A 21,192-nucleotide genomic window follows, 5' to 3' on the forward strand; every position below is an offset into this window, starting at 1 on the left:
TAATAGGCTATATTCTTGTCCAATTGCATTTACTAAGCGTAATAAAGACATCTTGAATTTCTTCAATTATCACTGTGGAAAATAAATATCTAAAGAATTAAAACAATTAAGGGAAAGCAAAAGACATTGACATTGATAACCTGCAGAAGAGCCATCGTGTGCAACTGAGTGTAATGATTTCAACCAGGCAAGGTGGTGAAATGTGCTCAGTGTTGTGTCCTGTGGTGTTTACAGACAACAGCATTCCTCAGCACTGGAGATTTTACTGTGCACACTATTCGCTTTGCTATAGTGCTTCTTCACATGTCTTTTCAAATATATTCCAAAAAAACCAACAGTTGCCAATGAGGTAAAAGTTTTATTCTTAAATCAAGTGATCTCAGGAAAATCATAGTGAAACCAAAAAAAAGAACCATTTCATTTGACACATTTTCATCTTTACAAATAAAGATTTTTACATCACATTCCTTCAGTAGCAGGTGGAATTTTCTAACACATTTTTAAAATAAAATGTTATCTTAAACTTAAGACCTCATTTGAGTGTATTAAGCCAAGTAAATTTTAATATGCTTTCATAAACTTACAAATTTGTCCTGACTGTCCTTTACTTGTGTTATTGGGTAAACACAATTGTATGTAGCATATTTTTACTATTAACAGAAACCCTTATAACACAAAAGTGCTTTGGAAACGAGTGCCCTGTACTACACGTGAATATATTTGAGTCATTCTGATTAAAGGCTGCCCACTTCCTGTATGCTAGACCTGTATTACCTGTTGTTTTCCAGGTTTTGGAGTAGACTCAGAGGCTGGGAAGATCTTAGAGAGAAATGAGTAAGACAACTGAAGAGAAAGAAAAAGACTGCCTCAACTTAGCTGCATCAACAGTTTACATCATGCCTTTCACCAAACCAGTGGAGCACCTTGCCAATGAGCTGAGCTGCCCCATCTGCTTTCAGCTTTTTTGCGATCCGGTGGTCCTCCCGTGTGGACACAACTACTGCCGTACTTGCATTTGGACGACTGCCTCCCCTGCCAGCAAATCTGGACAAACACCTCCATGTTGCCCAGAATGCCGTGGGAAGTTCCAGGACGTGGAGTCCCTGCAGAAAAACTTCAAACTGTGCAATATCGTGGAGGGTTTCCGAGCCAGCGCTCCACATTTGGAGAGGCACTTTCACACTGAATCTGAGAAAATGGAGGTTTTCTGCGACCACTGCATAGATGAACCATCAGTGGCAGTGAAGAGCTGCTTGAAGTGTGAGGTGTTACTGTGCTCCAGGCACTTGCAAAAGCACCAGGAGAAGGAAAGCTTCAGGTCACACTTATTGGTGGAGCCCTTAAGTGAGCTGGGAATGAAAAGTTGCACCTGTCATCATCGTCCTCTGGAGTATTTTTGCTCCAGCGACATGAACCTGTTGTGTGCGACCTGCTTCATAGAAGGTCATCACCAGAACCATGACATTCTTACCTTCACTGCTGCCGAGGAGGAGATGAGGCGAGCACTACAAAGCCGCTGCAAGGTAGTTATTGTTTTTTGGAGCATTGCTTTTTTTTTAGCTAAAAAGAAAATTTGATGATGTATTTCCAGGTAAAAATAATATGACATTTCTGTAGGGATAGGTCAGATTGTTATACAGCGATGACTGTAAAACTGAAAGAATTGTAAACCAGTAGAGAAGAATAGAGGACATCATTCCATGGTTAAATAAGGCACCTGGCTATCTGATGCCATCATGATGGTACTGGAAAAATTCTAAGAATGTGGACAGAGTCTGATCACCTCATGTGATCAGAAAACAGAGCCTGATCACCTCATGTGATCAGAAAACAGAGTCTGATCACCTCATGTGATCAGAATGTTCCTTTGAGCAACTAGCTCGAGGGCCTTGTGTACAATCTTCCACTTCAGTTCCTTTATTGCAATGTCAAACAGATGAAATGTCTTTTTGTAGGTTGTTTCCTCCAGGCTGCAGATGATTGAGAGTCTTTTCCAGAAAATGGCTGAGGATCAAGGAGCCTCTGAAGCAACAAGCGATAAAATGGCTAACAAGGCCATAACTCTGATGGACAGTATAGCTGCACTAGTGGAGAGGTAATGCCTTGCAGTTGTGAAAAGTATGCAGCAACCAGACGTCATGAGCTTTCACAATTTTGTCATATTTTTAATTTTAGCCATTTAAAAAAATCCACTTTAAACAATGTAGAGATTGATTTGTAAACCTTATGAGAGGAAGACTTTTGCTGCATGACTTTTTGCAACAAATATAAACCACAAATGCAGTATTACTTTACACTTGACACTCACCCAAGATAAAAAAATAAATAAAAAAAATCACCTAATGGATGATGATGATAACGTATTATCTATTTGGTCCAGTTTGCCTACATTTTTAAACCTATCAGAAAATTCCTCAAAATGATTGAACTCATGACAGAATCATAAATAGAGGCTTGGGTCAAGGGTGTTAATGTGACCTATACATATGACGGAAGTCAGAAATGACTAATGTCATCCTTATGGTTATAAATGTTTGTAGTGTTAATAATCAAATCACATCATACATTGATAGGAGTAATTATGAAAACTAGACCTCGTTCTTTTAATATGATATTCAGGTACAGGGAGCGTCTGCATGACCTGCTAGAGGAGGAGGGGAGCCAGTACAGAAAAAGCTGGCAGCTTGGTCTGAGTTCACTTGAACAGCAGCAGCATCATTTAATGGATGCCCAAAACACTGCCAAACAAGTGCTCATGGAGACTGACACGTGCATATTCATACGAAGGTACAAGAAAAATGTGTTTCTTGCCATTGCCATCCGTATAATTAGCAAAATAGGAATACTAGTGCAGGCAAATTCAATATTTCAACTGATATGTGAACTGGATTATGAAGTACGCTATCCAAAAAAGTTGAATCATTGAAATTAATCTATACAAACAACTGTATTGCTTCTCTGCTGCCATGGAATAATTTAAACCTCTGAGAAGAAGCAAGCACTAACAGTCTGTTCTGATTTCTTTATTATTACTGTCCTTTATCCTTTAGCTTTTTTAAAAATCAAAGTCACATAACTGTTTTGCTTTAATATACTGTTTACTTGCACACACACACACACACACACACACACACACACACACAGACACACACGCACACATAGACAATGCATTTTTCATCAGTAAAGACATTTTTTGCCTCTGCAGGTTTCTACTAATTGATGAAAAGATGAGAGAAGTTATAACGAGCAATAGTTCATCCCAGATTCCTCCAAAGAACCCTTTCAACGCCAAACATCTTCAAGCAAGTCTCAAAACCCAAGACTTTCGTTTGGAAATGACCCACCTCCTGGATTCTCTCCATATCCTCCTCAATCCAATGGAACTCACCTTCAACCTCTGCACTGCCCACCCCTCTCTGCTGGTCTCGAATGATCTGCACACAGTTAAGTACACCCCCACCAAGCAACTCTATCCAGAGCACCCAGAGCGTTTTACAAGTGCACCCCAGATTCTATGCACTAAGGGATTCTCTGGTGGTGAGCATATTTGGGTGGTGGAAGTAGGGGCGAACGCCATGTGGTCACTGGGAATTTGCTACAAAAGCATCCCTCGTTGTGGTGACCATAGTCGCCTGGGACACAACTCTGTGTCCTGGCGTCTTCAGTGGAAAAACAGCAAGTTGACAGTGTGCCAGTCTTCATGTAATGTAGCTTTGGGGGAGGTGAAAAATCATCCTCAGAGGGTTGAGATAGCACTTGACTATGAGGGGGGCGTATTAACGTTTCACAGCACCAAAGGTCACAGAGAGCATCTTTACACCTTCAGGACTGTATTTAGAGAACCGGTATACCCAGCTTTCAGCATCCATTCAAACACACCTGATTCCTGGATATCATTGCAAAGTGAGCTATGAATACAGCAGTGAATTAATTTGTGCAATCAGATTTATATCATTATATTTGTACCGGTAATCATATATTTCTGTTTAATTGCCCTATGGTCATTATAAATTAACGCGCATACACATTCATATTTATATGAGGACATTTTGCGGGAAAGCTAAATCAGTTTGGTATTCCAGATGTTCAAACCTGTTTCGACAGACCACAGCTTATGTGAATCAAAGGACTATGCTTCATTTGACAAATGAACTGGCTTATCAAGATTCAAGTTTACTTTTGTAAAACATTAAAATGTTAGCCATAGCAAACAAAGCACAATGCAATGGTAGAGACTCTACCCTTGTCTGCATTTACTGCAGTAGCTGAAATAACCAAACTTGGCAGTTTATAAATGTATTTATGCAACTAGCATTTAAACCCTTATTTGGTCTAGGAGACTACTGTCATTTAAATGGAGGCTTGTGGTTAATCAATCGTGGTGACTCTGATAGTTCTACATTTATGATTATCCATGTTCAGCATGACTAGAAATGTGAGACACAGATGTTGGAGGATCAATACAGCATGATGAGGTCTTACAAGACCTGCTGCTGCCTTGTATAGAGTTAAGTTTTGAAAATTTACATAGTATATAGTTAAAATATTGTGAGACCCTTAGAGCAACATATCCAAAAAAATAAATGAATAAAAAAAAAACAGAAACATTTTTCTTAAGTATAGTTTAAAACCATGTGAAAGATCAACATTTTAATCAAAATCAAAATCACATTTTTGATTTTGGTAGTGGATGCAGATTGAAATCATAATCTTTTTTTATTTCTTTGTGTTCTTGTATGCATATTTTCCCTATATACAGTGTATTGATAAAGAATAACTGTGTTGATTCATATACTCGGTGATGCATTTATTTTTCAAACCTTTCTCTTAGATCAATGGTTATTTTTTTTTAATAATTTTCTCGATATTATGACAAAAACATTTAAATGAATTTAAACCTTTTCACTTCTAATGAGCTATTGGTAATGATTTGAGAAATCATGTTACTTGATTGATAATTAGACTTGTGCTAGATGGTTTGATGAGCTGATTTTGAAAATAAAAAATCCACTGGGTTGCCAGTTTGGGCGAATAAAACAACCTTGTCTTTACTTTTTGCACCAAAGAAACACATATTACGAAGATTAGGATATAAAAAACCTGAAGAAAACATGGTTAGCTCCCCAAAAATTATAAACATTCTTCATTTTGTTGGGTACGTTAATACAAAAATATTTTTCTATCCGTCCGACAGCAGAAAACGGTGGATGTTGAGATACGTGTCTGGCAACCCGCTTTCAATCTGTCATTGGGCAGGACGGAGAGGAGAGGACAGCACAGGACAGGACAGGACAGGACGATAGTGCGGTAATTTCAGGAACATTGTCAAAGATTGTAATAACAGAAGCTGACAAAAGCAGACATGGGGTCAGCAGAGAGCACAACCAGGAAAGTATCTTTCGGTGTTGACGACGAGGACAGGGTCAGAATTCTTCGTGGAATCAAGGTAATGCTACAGCTAGCACTTGAAACATCCAGTACAGTATATCAGATAGTTGCTCCCATGCGCTAATTAGCCGCTAGCGTTTTTATGTGCAGAAATTCATTTTCTGCTGGTTTTGCTCCGAGTTGAACTGCGCAGCATGCAGATTGCAGACTGTTTATATGAGTTTATTTATATTCAAACGAACATCTGAGGCAGGTTTCCGTTATTTCTAAGCCAAACAATGTCAGATGTTAGATGTGTTGCATTAGAAAATGGCACGTTTGGCATGTAGCACATCTAATTAAACTTAAGTGTTGCACCTACTTGTGAAATTCAGCTTACGTGGTATTTAGCATACTTGGGAAAATAGTTTCCTTTCTGTTAGGTGGCCATTGTATCATATGCAATATGCATCTGTTGCTTGTTATTCATATTTGTAACATAGAGGCAATTACTACTACTGCTACTACTGTTTTGTTAGAGTATGTCAGATGCATTGACTGATCAACTAAATATTGACATTGTGTATTACATAGTCTTTAAATAATAATAACAACAACACCACCAACAATAATAATAATATCAATAATGATACTATAACAAAGTCATTTTACAACAATGTAGTTGCTGATATAAACCATAAAGTCTGAGAAATACAACCATCAATACAGATTAACTTGTTATGGTTATCTTTACAAATGTAATCGTATCAAAGCGAACGGACTTGCCTCAACATTCAAATAATGTGAGTAAGAGAAACAGTGAGTCATTGACTTCTGCTGCCTGCTGTGGTTTTTCGCTGTAGTTACTATAAATGTTTCCATGGACCAGGACAAGCACGGAAATGTGGAGGGGGGAGCTACATGGGAAATGCTTTTCTTCAACTTTCCTCATTTATTATTTATAACTTTTAGCTATCAGAAGATGTTCTCCAGAGGATGAGAGGAGTAGCAAACATTGCTCCAGAACACAAGTCTGCAACATCAGCTTCTGAGAAAGCCACAGGTAACACCAGTGATATTTACAGTATATCAACAACAATCACAATAACGAGCATTTACCACATCTGTTCTGGGGTAGTGGTAGCTGATTCCATAGGGGACTGGGCCGAGAAGCGGAGGGTTCTTAGCTGAAGCCACGGTGTAGACAAAACCTCGGAGGTTCTCTAGTAGCAGGGCGAGGTTCCAGTACCCCTTCTGAGCACTGCTGAGGTGCCCTTGAGCAAGGTGCTCACATAGGGCCCTGCGATGAGCTGACGTTACATTCATGGGTGTACCAGGTTTTTGCACATATGCAGCTGCGACAAGATCCAGCAAATTAGAATGAACCCTTTAAAGCCGTTTGTGTCATATTTGATATGTGAGATTCACCACTGCACCACTTTTATCAGTATTCATTACTTTGTTAGATCTCAGATTTGAGATGATATGAGTAAGAATCAAAAGGTAATTTTTTAGATCGCTTTATACTGTACTGGATTTATATTTCAATTGTTGTTCTTGTTTAGGAGCACAACAGTCTCAGCAGAATCAACAGAATCATCATTGGAACCAATCCAACAATACCAAACCAACCTCGAATTCAAATGATGAACAGAAACCGTAGGTCAACGAGTTCTGACATTTTAATAGATATTATTGCTTACACTGATACATTAAGAAAAAAAAATACAAGATTGTTGATTTTTAAAATTAAATGCATATACTTTAAAAAAAAACAACAAACAAGTACAATAACTCACAATAAGAATGCATTTTAAGTAATTTGAATCTATTTTTTGTGATACTTTCAGGCGACATATCTAATTTATTAAACATTTCATAAAAGTGCTGATATATATATTTGATATTTTCTGGATCAGTTGGACTACACTAGTTATTGTTGCTATATGCAGGAGCGCTTTGATTTGTTACATCATCTCTGACCACTTTAAAGGAAGTATTATGCCCCCTTGTGGAAGTATATTTTTAAGCATGGTAAATGTATTGTAGACGAATAAGAATATAGGGGATTTTTGAAAATGCAAAGTCATTCTTCAGTAGAGTACCTCTTTCTGTATGTGGGCTAATTTTTGATGTGTGTGTGTCACAGACATGAATGGCAGCAGAAAATTTTGAAGGAGGAATTGGCGAGAATGGCGCAGAAAGAGAGAGAAGCAGCAAGAGAAGACATGACCAAGGTTCTGACCCGAGAACGGTTGCACACACGCCAGGAGGCAGAGAAGGCCAAAAAGCTGGTATGATAGATTCTCTAATGCTGACTTCTCTCCTACATTGTCTTAAGTCTTTAGTAATGCATCCACATTTTTCAATCATTTTAACTATTTAACTTTGTGCCAAGATTGTTTTGAGTTTTTAGCTCTAATCTTTAACTGAATGCTATTTCCAGTTAGCTATATAGAGACAGGCAGTTTTTAAGTGTTTATTTGTGTTGAGGTTGTGGCATTTATTGATTTATTTTTTCATTCGGCATTCAGAGGCGCTTGCTCTTAACAAATATACATTAGCATCAGAGCAACAGTCCACATGGGAATTGTTGTTCCACCCTTTCACCCTAACTGGAAACAACAATTCCCACGTGGACTGTTTTTCTGAGGTTGGCTGCTATGGCTGTATCGGGGAGATGAAATGGAATTGGACTGCATGGGAATTAGAACTAAATGTAAGCCAGAGCTTCCCAGGAGTGATTGGCTTGGCATTAACCACAAGAAGGGCAGAAATATGTGGTGATGACTGAACAGAAGAGCTTAAGTACCCTGTGCTTAAGTACCCGGTCTGTCTAGGAAATAAGTCAATTTCAGCCTCTCTGAAGGAAACAGATGGAGACTTGGAAAAAAAGAAGAAAAGACACATTTGCAAAGACTGAAGCAAATCTGAGTCTTCAGTCCACACCTACGTATATTACTATACATGTAAAACAAAAACATGGGGGACCTGATATTGTTGGAATTATACGAATGTAAACAGTCGTTCGGTGCCTTTTGGGAGCGTTCCCATCCAGGTCAACACTTCTTGCAAAGAACTACCTATCCTGAGCAGACAGGAAATACAGGCAGGAAGTATAAGAAATCCATGGAAATCGTATATATATTCAATCAAATACATTACATAATTGGAAATTGTGTAATTATTTAACCTGTTTTCTCATTTTGGAGGTATAAAAAGGAATGATGGCCGGAAAAAAAAACTTGTGTGGGCATCCAGGGTTGCCGTGTCTCATATCCTGTGGAAATGAGGAAAGCACCAAACAGCCGCTTACACCTGAATCCATCAGATAACTTTTCCTCTAATGGTAGAATTTAGTGCTCTATGTACACAGTGTTAAGGCTGCGAGGGCAGATTTGATTCCATAATTAAGAGTAAGGAGCCGCTGAATTTTTATAGACTCCAATGATTCATTGCAGATACATTTTTTTTTCAATGTTCTTCACATGTTAAAAACAAATTGGATCTATTGTGATGGTATTTGTAATTTCCATTTTGATACTTTCGCTGCCCTTTCCTTCTAATCTTCCACTTTTCACCTATTGCATCCCTGTTCTCATTATATCTCTCCCTCTTTCAAGTATTTTCCCATCTTCTTTTTTCTCTCATTCCATCATCTTGCTCACCCAATATCTCCCCCCTTTCCTATTCCAGTCCATCACTCTCTTCTTGCTCTGGAGACAGTATTATCAGTGCAGAGCAAGCAGTAAATTGCGCCTTAAGTGTTTCCTGAAGCAAGAGATAGGAGCAGTGTGCAGTTGGAGGCATAGCTGTAGGAACAAGAGAGCTTGTTTTACATACTACTAAATGTCGGATTCAAGCAATTACTTTACCTTCTTTCCCAACTATAGCAACTGCTGTTATCTCCACACTAACCTGCCTGAAAGGCTGGTGAGGCAGGCCCCCAGCTCCTGACTTGGAGGCTTTCTGCATGTCTATACGTAAGATTAATGGGCCCACTGTGACTCAAATCATCTGTAAATATTAACACGTTGAGGATCTATTAGATAAAAGTTACATTAACAGTTGTCTGAAAAATAAAGACTGTATATAAGAGAGTGTTCAGGTGGTTGGAGCTAATAAACTTGTAGCCACATACTAGTATCATCATATTATTACATTACTTGGCTTCAAAGTGGAAAAAACAGGATTCACAAACAGAAATTAAAGATCTAAATCCAGTATTAATTGTTTTTTATATGATGTGTATATCATTTTCATGTGAGTTGCATTTTTGGTTTCAGTTGTTTTCTTATTTATTAATTAAAAACCCTCATTAAAATGAGGTAATTACCAAATTGAAGATGGCAACAAACGTGAAATATTCTACGCATCATCTCAGCATTTGTTTTTTCCTTCTGGAAATTTTATTTAATTTCAGGATGATACTTTAATACCAGACAATGGGGAGTTTGGAGCTAGTTTAAAATTGAAGGAATGTAACATTTAGACTTTAGCTGCAGGCAAGTTCAAGGTGTAGAGCATTGATTTTTTTTTTTTTTTTTGTGAGTTTCTGGTATTTTTCAGATACAAGATGGTTTGAAGAGGTTTTCTCCTAACAGCATGTGCCAGTCTCAGCACTAATATTAAGACCTATGCAAACAAGCAGAATTAACATGGATATGCATCCAAATTTCACATCATAATTTCTGGTTGTGTCTTTTGGTTGTAGCGGCGGCATAAGAAATCACAAAGAGTTGATTGCAATTGAGAAAAACAGTGAAAGCCTTTTCAAATCATTTTAATTTATACAGTATTTTGTGCAGTGTTTACTGCTTGGAGTCTGAATATTTCTTAATAAATAGTGAAAGCTGATTAAATAAGAGTCATTTGGAGGAGGATGTGCAGTTTAAAAAAGAAGTGACTGAGCTTTTGTGAGGTGCGGCAATATAGAATGATGAAAAGACGCGAATGAATGAGTATGGAATAGAGGATGACGCACATTTCCTGTCGAAATGAGCTAATATTTCCTTCCATCATGAAAAGGTGGATGTGTTGAGCAAAAGCAGTTGGAGCTATTTTCTTTTCTATGTATTTTCAGGAAATATGCTTTGAAATGATTTGGAAACGAGATGACGCATTACACGTTGATTAAAGGGGAACGTTGGAGCTGAGTTATGTGTTATGCACAAAAGATTGCCCTTGATTTGTTTTATGCTAGTAATAAATTTGGATGTGGCTTCCTTTGCTGCAGTGAATTGCCAGGACTGCTGCTATAATTTCAGGCGCCACAGTTCATCAAGACAAAAAAGGAGAATAAGAATCTCAGCTGACAAATTTGTTGTGATTACATGTAGAAGTAGTCGAACCAGGGCAGAGGGAAATAAAAGATGCAACAAGCGAGAGAACCTGAGTTGTGTAAGTGGTGGGGGCTGATACATTGTGCAGTTTAGCCTTGAGTGTGGAACAAAAGTGAGGACAAGGCATAGAGATGAATAGGAGCTCCCCATTCTGGGTGGTGAAGCACAGAGAGAGAATTGTTTGCAGCATCATGCAATTTTCTTTCATTTTTACCTTTCTCTCCCTCACACTTTTCTTTTGTAGACTTCTTGCTGAACTGCCTTTCCTCCAAGCTCTTTCTTAATGTATCAACCAAGGTCCTCACCCACTGTGCTACGCTCTTTGAATAGCCTTTGTTAATACCAAATCTTTCACAGATTAATTTCAGAATGAAAGTGGGAGAATGGATAGAATGGAAAACGAAGTAAAGGGCTAAAAGGGATTTTCTCTTTTTATAATGTATTAATGGCTTTTGGGTCCCTGCTGAAAGCAACAAAAGGGTATAAATCACATTAGCATATGGTAAATTTTCCTCTTCAATCTGTTCTAGCAGAACAATTAAGAAGTCCATTTTATTAGCTGCCCTTTTAACTTTCTATGATGGAGGTTCAGTTAGTGCCAAATGCGATCAATGCTTTCCTGATTTTGACCCTCTGTGTTAAGTACAAATACGTCAATTTCACTGATCACTGAAACAAAAAAATGATTTTGAAAGAAGAGTGCTAATGTATATACAGAACAATCATACGTTAATTGAAATAGTGTGCTTTTGTTGTGGAATGTATTTCTAAGCAGTGGCGGTGCAGCCTCATATCAAGGAATCCAGTGGCTTTCTGTGCACTTTGCATGTTCTCTCCATGTCTGCATGATTTCTCTCTGGGTCGTCCGGCTTTCTATCACAGTCCAAAGACATGCATTTGGTTGTAGGCACATCTGTGTGAATGCATGTGTGTATGGTTGTTTGTGTCTATACGTTAGCCTTGTGGTGAGCTGGAGATGCAAGTCTACTGTGTAGTAAAACCCTTTTCGGACCTTGTAAATGAAGAGACTCCTCCATTATTGTAGCAGATTCTTTTGTTTTGATTTTTCCCCCATAAAACATACAATAAAAATAAAGTATTATAATCGATGTCATCGATGCAGAGTGCAGGCAAAAGCTACATTTTTGTTTTAAAGGCTTTACTTACAGATTTACAAATGCACTATCTTCCGCTGACTGGTTGGAGACGATGAATTCCAACCTGTGCCACTAGATGGCAACCAAACCCTGAGGTTAAATTTAATCGCAGAGTTTAATACATTGCATTTTCTTTGCTTCTTATTCTCTTAACTTTTACATAGTCATTAGCATTTTTTTGTTTCTTTTTTTTAGGTAAGTTGCAACTATGAAATAATATCATTAAAAAACCAAAAACATTTTTCCCCTATATATTCTTTCAATAAAGACTTATTGTCATTGTGAAGTTATTTTTTCTTATTAATTGGCTGTATTGACAGGGAATATTTGTTAGCATTTAAGTCAATTTTGGGAACATGTCAGTTTACCAATGACAGTGCATCGCTCCTATTTGAGATGATTTGATTCGTTAAGTATTATTTAATAGGTGCGTGGGTCATATTAAAGTCTTTATATAGTATATGTTGTCAATTTTGTTGTGTGGTGTTGTACAAGCTGAACAGGGGGAATAGTACTATAATGCTCTGTTTTTGTAGAAATGTATCTACGTTATCTACAGTTGAGTACAGTAAACCAAGTGCATACTGCCCAAGAAGCATTTAACACTAAAGCAATAAAGTATTCTGTATTCCTAATTTGGATTTAAAACAATGTCATCTGCTATTTCTGGAGATAGTGTTGGTTAATATCATATTAGTTGTTTTTAAAAATAAACAGAGAAGCTCAAGAGCAACCCACTTAAGTCTAAACCTTCCATTGATCACTACTTAGTCCTCATCTTGTGTGTTATTCTACACAGAGACTAGAACCACTCCGGAGTAGCTTTGAGATTCTTCCTGTCTATCACTACTTGGCAGTCAGCTCTGATGGAATAAGCCAGGTGTCGACTCTAATTGGTCAAATTGCGTCTGTTTTATTGCAGAAAAACTCTTATAAGCTAACATTGTTTTCTCTCATGATACTCTCATATGATAAACTCATTCCCATTTTGGCTAAGAGTATAAAAGAAGCAGCTGTATGTGTACACATGAAAATTTCATGCACCTGGGCACATACACACACATAGTACAAAAAGAATGGAGCATGATGATCGGTTTGTTTCATTAACATGAAACATACACTGAATTGGTGAGTTGTTTGATGAGGTATCATGTGCTCTGACTGCTAATTTAGTCAGACATAAGTTATACCCTGTCGTTATCCCCTTTATATCAGTGGAAATGTGCTAAATGAGTTGCTTTGTGCAGGTTGTTTCTTGGATTTGAATGAATTTACATCTGTCAAGCAATTGATAGATTAGTGCTGCATGAATACAAACTACACAACAGACTCAAACTATGTACTCCACAAGAACAATTATTTGCATAGAAATATTAATTCACAGTAATAACTGAAAAGTAAAAAGTGGGAGGTAAAGCCAAGACCAGACTGAAGTGTAAGTAAGTAAGCGTCTGTCTGTCTGTCCGTCCGTCTACATCTATCTGTGTGTGTGTGTGTGTGTGTATGTGTGTGTGCCTGTTCACCACACACTTAAAAATTGGCCTATATCTCCACTGGCATATGTCTCATGAAATATATAAAAGTGAACCTAACATGAACCATGACTAAGGAAAATATTGAACCATGTCAAGTGGTGGTAATCTTACCATGTCATCTTAAACCCAAGATATACAGATAGAACATGTGTTAATGCTATTAAAACACTTCTGAATTTATACCAGGATAAGGGAACACAATTATTTCTGGACCCCAGAGGAGACATGATACTCAAATTGCACATTGATGAGCCATACTGTACTGAAACATGGCCGTTATCACAGCAACTACTTGTCAAACAAGATTTGCGGTTTTAGATTATTATGAAATGCAATTTAGTTTATAGCATTCTGAGCTAGCTGACTGGAAAACAACATAGCTATATCCCCTCCACTAAATATTTTAGTGTACTCTAAATTTGTGTCTTCAGTTGGACCTATGTTATCCTTTTGCTGCCATTGCTAAAGATTGTGAACACGTTACGTACACATGCTTGTGCTTGTACAACAACTGTACCCACAGCATGTGCCTACAACTATGGTAGAGTTCTGGAGAATGTACAGTGTATGGCCTGGCATGGTATAGTGAACACACCGCGCTCTCACAGTACTCCAAGCCCAAGTTTACTCAAGCATGGCTGACTCCGACACAGCGACTATTAGCATCGTTCATACCTTCATGACCACCTTTTGGGCGCTGAGTTTATAACGTGCATGGGTGCCTGCATGACCAAGTGTACCTCACAGTGCTAGAAACGTGTACCCTGCACAAACATGGTACACTTGCACTCACATTAGCCAAATAATACAGATTTTAGGTGGCAAACGTGCCTGGGTGCCAGGTGTGCTCGCGCCCTTAATGGGGATAAGTGAATATGTGGGGAGGCTGGTCTCCTGCCGGCCCACATTGTTTTACTCCTTTTTCTGTTACACTGTCTGGATGTAATTATCAGTCAGATTATTTTTGAGTGCTAATTTATTGCCTCCCTGGGAGCACTGTGTTAAATAAACACAGCAGTGTGTATAAAGAGAGTAGGAAATGGGGAATGGGCTGCTGCTATCTGATGGCAGCAGAGCACACACTACCCACAGGGGAGGACTGGTAGTTTATCTGTTGGTCCACTCAAGGAGTGCATGTTTATGTATTGTGGTGATGATCCATGAGACGGTTAGTGGACTGTCCTGAGATGCTCCATTCATTCTGTAGGATGTCTGGAATTTGGCCCCCCAATAATTGATTTGACTATGATGTCTACCAAATAGACTCAATGACTAACATCTAAGCCTGCCGCCATCTGTTGTCCCAGCTGCAGCGTTCCAAAATCTGTTGTATAATATGACTTGTTTGTAACAGAACTGCCATTCTTCAACACAATTATGCATAATATTTTTTAAATTTTGCATTGTCTTTGCTCTTTTTTCTGTGGTCATGGTTCATGATCTGCACAAAAACCCCCACCACTTTTGAAACTGTTATTGGCAGGATTTCGTGATAGCTGGAGCAGAAAAGCTGCTATGCTCAGGCACGTAGGAAGAATCCTCATCAACTCAGCACAGTAATCTCCCAAGTTTCCCTTAACTTCCAGCTGCCTCAACCCAGCTGTGGAAAAGTTATTTTGAAGGGCAAGAGTATAACAAATCTGCTGTCCTGATGTTCAACCACATGGTGAATGTTGGAACACAGCTGGTTAGCACAGTGTTACATAACCTTCTCCTGTTAAGCTCACCACATTTGAAGCATCTTATTAATTGTAATATAATCACAATTTTAAAACAGACAATATCGTCTGTATTGTATTATAGTGTACATGAAAACATACTTATACTTATTTAAAAGATGACATATGCAAAATGCTATATACAGTATATGCTATATATATTTGTAACTGGAGTCCCATTGCACCCTGTAAATATCGGTTTTGAAAAGTAATTCAGTATTTTATTAAGCTACTGGAGTAAGAAAATGCATCTCAAAATGCCCCATTTGAATTTGATTTCTTGGATTTTAAGTAACACATTTGAAAAATCCCACTGGTGTTCATTTTCTGCAAATGCAAAATATCAAGGAAACGCTCATGCTGCATCACTGATTATGTTTCAGAAATATTGTTTTGGGAAAGTCAGGGAGATGGCACAACACAGTACAGTTTTGTGATAAAAAAAATAATTTAATTTTGAATAGAAAACCTTTTGAAATAACAAATCCAAATGGAAAAACTTAAGGACTGTCCTTCATTTTACACTTTATCCTGTTTTAGGCACTGTGGTCTGCCATTGTTATGATGACAAGTTATTTATTATTCTTCCACCGCTTATCTGGGGTCGGGTCACGGGGGCAGCAGCCTAAGCAGAGAAGCCCAGTCCCTCTCCTCAGCTACCTCTTCCAGCTCGTCGGGGGGATCCCCAGGCGTTCCCAGACCAGTCAAAAGACATAGTCTCTCCAACGTGTCCTGGGTCTTCCCGGGGGCCTCCTACCGGAGGGACATGCCCTGAACACCTCACCAGGGAGGCGTCCAGGGGGCATCCTAACTAGGCTTCTCACCCTATCTCTAAGGGAGAGCCCAGCCACCCTACGGAGGAAGCTCATTTCGGCCGCTTGTACCCGTGATCTTGTTCTTTCAGTCATTACCCAAAGCTCATGACCATAGGTGAGGGTAGGAACGAAGATCGACCGGTAAATCGAGAGCTTCGCCTTTCGGCTCAGCTCTCTCTTCACCACTACGGACCGGTGCAGAGTCCGCATTACTGCGGACGCTGCACCGATCCGCCTGTCGATCTCCTGCTCCATTCTTCCCTCACTCGTGAACAAGACCCCGAGGTACTTAAACACCTCCACTTGGGGCAGGATCTCCTCCTTGACCCAGAGAAGGCACTCCACCTTTTTCCAACTGAGAACCATGGCCTAAGATTTGGAGGTGCTGATTCTCATCCCAGCAGCTTCACACGCGGCGGTGAACCGATCCAGTGATCATTGGAGGTCACGGGCCGATGATGCCAACAGGACCACATCATCTGCAAAAAGCAGAGACCCGATCCTGAGGTCACCAAACTGGACCCCCTAAACACCATGACTGCACCTAGAAATTCTGTCCATAAAAGTTATGAACAGAATCGGTGACAAAGGGCAGGGAGCGGACGGCCCGTATCAGGGGGCCCGGCACCCAATACTCTCGGAGAACCTGCCACAGGACCCCCCGAGGGACCCGGTCAAATGCCTGTTTTTTATTATTCACCCTTAAAATGTAGAGATTAGGCTAATCAATCTTGGTTCCTACTTCCTGGTTCATTTCTACTTGCTGTGTCTAAAATGTCATTATGTATTCAACATATCTACCTCTTACTATCCTCATTACTTTGTTCTTTTGACTTTTACACTTTTTTAATTTTTAAAAATGTATTCCCACTGTTGTTTTATGGTTTAACACTGTCTATAGCTTCTAATTTTCCTTTTACACCTGTAACTGTGAGCTAAATTGATTTATATGCAGTATGCGCCTGGAGCTTGTAAACTGCAATACCATATTCTGTTTGTAATATAATAAGCTATATCTCATTAATAACAGCTTTAAAACAATGCTCAAAGCTCTATTTTTTCCAATTGCTTCTATTACATTGCTAATCAGGTTTTTTATAATGTCCTTTGTTATTTTCAATTGCAGACACTAGATAGTGAACAAAAATAGTTATGTTAGAAATTAATACTACTCATTTTCTGTAGGTAACTAGCTTTGTTCTAGACCATGTGTGGGCATATTATATGAGCACTTTTAAGAAGGTACTCAGTTTGATCTAATAAGCAACACTGAAACTCATTAGTGAGGTGATTCTGTGTTCAACAATGTTACTAATAATAAATTATTAAATAGACATTAACAAAGAATTGATTAGAAATATGTTAAGGTGATAAGTGTTCTTTAGAGTTTAGTGTTTTTAGCATGGCTTCTATTGTCATAAGCTAGAGAAAAATTGAGGGACCCTGTGATTCTGTTGAGAAATTATACTTGAATTGTTAAGATGGCAGGTTAGAGTGGATGGTGTAAGTGGATCATCTGCAATTCTGCACTACATTAAAGAGAAAGCAAGATTGGATTGTTCACACTCTAATGTCACTAATTAAATCATTTACATACTAAGATGGATGTATTTTTCAGCAACTCACATAATGTTTAATGAGTAGTTTGAAGCCAATTGTGTTTAAATGATCACTTTAGTCTGGAATAATTCAGCTCTCTACAACTACAATGTTTTTAATCTTAGTGACAGACTTATATACTTATATACCGGCCACTTTATTAGGTACACCTTGCGATTAAAATGTTGGACCCCTGTTTGCCTTCAACCTCATGGCATTCTTTCACCCAGGTGTTGGAAGATGTGAGAGATTTTGCTCCATATTGCTATAATACCATCACATAGGTGCTGTACATCTGTGATGCGAACCTCCCATTCTACCACATCCCAAAAGTGCTCTATTAGATTGAACTCTGGTTGCTTGCATGTGTCAAACTCAGTCCTCGGGGGCCACGATCCTGCCGGGTTTTCTGTCCTACCAGGCTGAAAATGCATTCAGTGGGATAGAAAACCCGGCAAGATCGTGGCCCTCGAGGACTGAGTTTGACATGCCCAGGCCTGGGACAATGGTCATTATTCTGCTGTGAGGTGCCACAAAGTCACTAAATAGGGGTAACTCAGATGTTACCCCTATTTAGCCACCATGGCTACAATCCATTTGAGCAAGTTTTCCTAAATATACGTGGACTGTAGATGTGTACCTAAGTTGGCCACTTTAGCAATGATTGAAATATTTACTAGATTAAAAATAAATAGCATCCAGGGAAACAGAAAAAATATTTAACATGTAAAGTGACATCTTAACTGAAAATAGTGTCTTTCTATGTTGGCCTTCCTTTTTTATCGTTGTCCTTTGCATGGTCCTCGTCTCTCTATGTCCTGTCTTTCTAGTCTTCAGATGAAATACAATTTATGGTAAGCTTCATCATGACATGACATATTTCTGCATTTTTATCCATCCATCTGTCCGTCCATCCATCCATCCCTCCATCTATCCATCCCCATACAATTAGTTATTCTATGTCACCACCTGAGATCTGTTGCCAAGCCTGTGGCGTTCATACAATTGCAAATTCAGCTCTGAACACAGAATATAAAGCAGACAACATTCATTGAAGGAGTACAAGAAACTGACATTAGAGACTTTCATGAATCTGTGGTGCAGAAGGATGGCATCATCAAATTTTCTCTCGGTGAACTGAGTTCTCTGAATGAGTTCCGCAAAGTTCTGAGCACTTCTCTTGGTAGCAGTACTCTAGTGACTTTTTGGTTGAGCTGTTACGAGTAATTACAGCAGAGCATGGAATTAACATCAAACACCTTCAGTCTTTTAATGTGGTTAATTACATACAAATAGGCATCTTTCAAGTCCATGTGGACCATTAGGAAAATATGATATGTAGCCTAGAGAAACTGGAGTTTATTGTACCCCATTTTGCATATCATATATTCACAATTACTGCATTTAATTTTCAATGCATGTGGAAAAATAGCTGAAGGTTATACCATGTAAGAAAAATATATGGAATTTGTAAAAAAACAACAACAATAAAATGAGCATTCTAAAATTTATGAATCGTTTACATGGTTTAATCGTGTGTCTGTGTGCACATTTCTATGTTATTACAGATTCAACAGCTGCAGAAGAAAGATTCACAGCTGAAAGCACTGGATGCCTTCTACAAGGAACAGCTGGCACAACTGGAGAATAAGGTAAAAGGGTAATCAATTTACTCAAACACTTTGCAGGACTTTTTAAATCTGTAAAATATAATTCAAGTTAGTTAGAGGCTTTTGAAGCAGTGCACACATAAGAGCACATCAAATGCTTTAGCACAGATGGCAAAATGTCATATAGTGTCCAGTTCTTTAATTTAAAGTGCTTTGTGTAAGGTTTTTTGCAGCTTACATACTACGGAATATATGACCTCCAAGATGTTCGACTGGACTTGTTAAGGTTTCCTTGAAGGCGTTTTGCCTTCTGGAGTTTCGTCAGTTCCAAAGAAGCCTGAACTGAAAAAGCCTAGCGGAGAGAAGACGAAACGTCTTCAATGAAACCTTAACAAGTCCAGTCAACGCAGAGATCGAACTTTGGATATGACCTCGGTGAAGAAGTCGGTGGCATTTCATTCCATTGTTTTTAACTCAAAAGGTATACAAGGAAGTGTTTAGGACTTACTCATAATATATATTCTTGTTTAAACACACTGCTCAAACATTGAAGTAGTGCTCTGTGAGTGAGCTCGTCATTTTAAGTAACTTTTTCATGATGTATTTTTGTGGTTTTTGTGTTTTTTCCTCATCATGCCTATAAAATATTAACTTATCATTTTAATAAGGTACAGAAATAAATGCACTCTCAAATATGCAATAGCGTTATTATGTAAAAATGTCTCCCAGATTATCTGCGAAAAACACCCCTCTTTTGAAGCCACCTTCTTTGCTTTAATCAGTGTGAAAACTGCTGATCTCAAATCAGCCCCAGAATAAAAAAACAACCAAGATGGACCTTTACATAGACTCAAATAGAGAGTGGTTTTATCTGGAAAACACCTTAGCATTATAAACATTATGCTCTGTTTCCAATCAATAACTAAAGTATATTTTACAAAAACATCATTTGGAGCATTGGTGTCAAACAAGTTAACAGATATTCGGTCAGAATTATTTCATTCCATCCTATGTTTATACAAACGTATGGTTGCCACTCATTTTTGTATTTAGCACTGCTGCTAAGTAAATTAAAGAAGGAAAAAGTTTGGTGTGAAACTCTGATGGTCAGCCAAGTACAAAAACTATGTCAGTAGTCGTGATGGTTGGCATCTGCCATAAGCTACCGTAAGCGGATATAATTCTTGGTTGCCACTGAGTGAGCAGGCATTGCATGTCCAATCCTGTACTGCCAAAAAGTGTTCTTTCACCCCCCCCCCACCCCCCCCCCACCCCACCTCTTTTTAGCCTCTTTCTCATGAGTATAATAATTACATCGAATGAAAATATTCTATTTACAATGCAGTCAACCACCTGTGCAAATGCATAAAACCATACACAGAAGGAGCAAGAATGTGAGATGCATGGCTGTTTGTGTTTGCCTCTCTAGTAACAGGTTTGGTTTGCAGAGAAAGAAGAATGACAGGCAGATATATGGGGCACAATCTGTGTTTGCTTACCATGTTTGGAGACAGCTCTGTATGTGTGGGCATGTGTGCACACACAATATACAGTAGAGAGGGAAGTGTGGGCGCATGGGCTCTCTATAGGTAAATGCTGGAATTTATGTGTTCTTCTGCTGGCTTTGAGTGTTTGCACCAGAAGCTGAGTAAAGCCTTGGTTTTGGGGTTGTTTGTCAGCTCAAAATGTTGCTTGAGCTGCTCAGCTGAATTGAAAGATCATTACACTACTTTTGCCCGATCATTAGTCCCACTTTATGATGTTCAGTATAGTAAACTGCTGCCATTTGATCAGTATCCTTTGGGTTAAAATTAGTTGCAGACAAATACAAGACAATCTGCATACAGTATATATGGTGGATTTAGATTGTTGCTCACTAGAAACAGGATGCTGCAAGGATAGTCGTTTTAAAGGTTCTGCATTGAGAACACTTGAAATATTCATTTTAGTTGACACGGGCAATCATGCAGTAAAAAGAGTTTCTGCTTTCTAATGTGTTGACAATCTATAAGCCTTCAACTCTGTCTTTGCATTACATGCATACAATAG

General features: G+C 38.5%; 2 protein-coding genes across 7 annotated transcripts in view; both read left to right on the forward strand.

The window, feature by feature from the left end:
• Positions 1–705: 705 nt before the first annotated feature.
• LOC130530409 (E3 ubiquitin/ISG15 ligase TRIM25-like) lies at positions 706–5,040 on the forward strand. The gene is made up of 4 exons (XM_057041560.1): positions 706–1,523; positions 1,956–2,095; positions 2,620–2,787; positions 3,206–5,040. The coding sequence occupies exons 1-4, from the start codon at positions 831–833 to the stop codon at positions 3,912–3,914; spliced, it is 1,710 nt and encodes a 569-aa protein (XP_056897540.1). The 5' UTR covers positions 706–830; the 3' UTR covers positions 3,915–5,040.
• A 173-nt stretch (positions 5,041–5,213) lies between these two features.
• The window catches only part of LOC130530421 (MICOS complex subunit mic25a-like), a 39,380-nt gene continuing 23,401 nt past the window's right edge, over positions 5,214–21,192 (forward strand). For 5 of the 6 annotated variants that reach the window (XR_008951832.1, XR_008951831.1, XM_057041592.1 and 2 more), the window contains exons 1-6: positions 5,214–5,446; positions 6,340–6,430; positions 6,933–7,026; positions 7,517–7,661; positions 18,364–18,387; positions 19,102–19,185. Coding sequence is in view for 4 of the 6 variants with exons in the window: in XM_057041592.1 (XP_056897572.1) it covers positions 5,363–5,446; positions 6,340–6,430; positions 6,933–7,026; positions 7,517–7,661; positions 18,364–18,387; positions 19,102–19,185 (522 nt within the window). In the remaining 2 variants the exon portion in view is untranslated. The remainder of the gene's footprint in view (positions 5,447–6,339; positions 6,431–6,932; positions 7,027–7,516; positions 7,662–18,363; positions 18,388–19,101; positions 19,186–21,192) is intronic. The other variant, XM_057041593.1, reaches the window with a different exon arrangement.

The sequence above is a fragment of the Takifugu flavidus genome, chromosome 8 (assembly GCF_003711565.1).
Source record: "Takifugu flavidus isolate HTHZ2018 chromosome 8, ASM371156v2, whole genome shotgun sequence".
Classification (NCBI taxonomy): domain Eukaryota; kingdom Metazoa; phylum Chordata; class Actinopteri; order Tetraodontiformes; family Tetraodontidae; genus Takifugu; species Takifugu flavidus.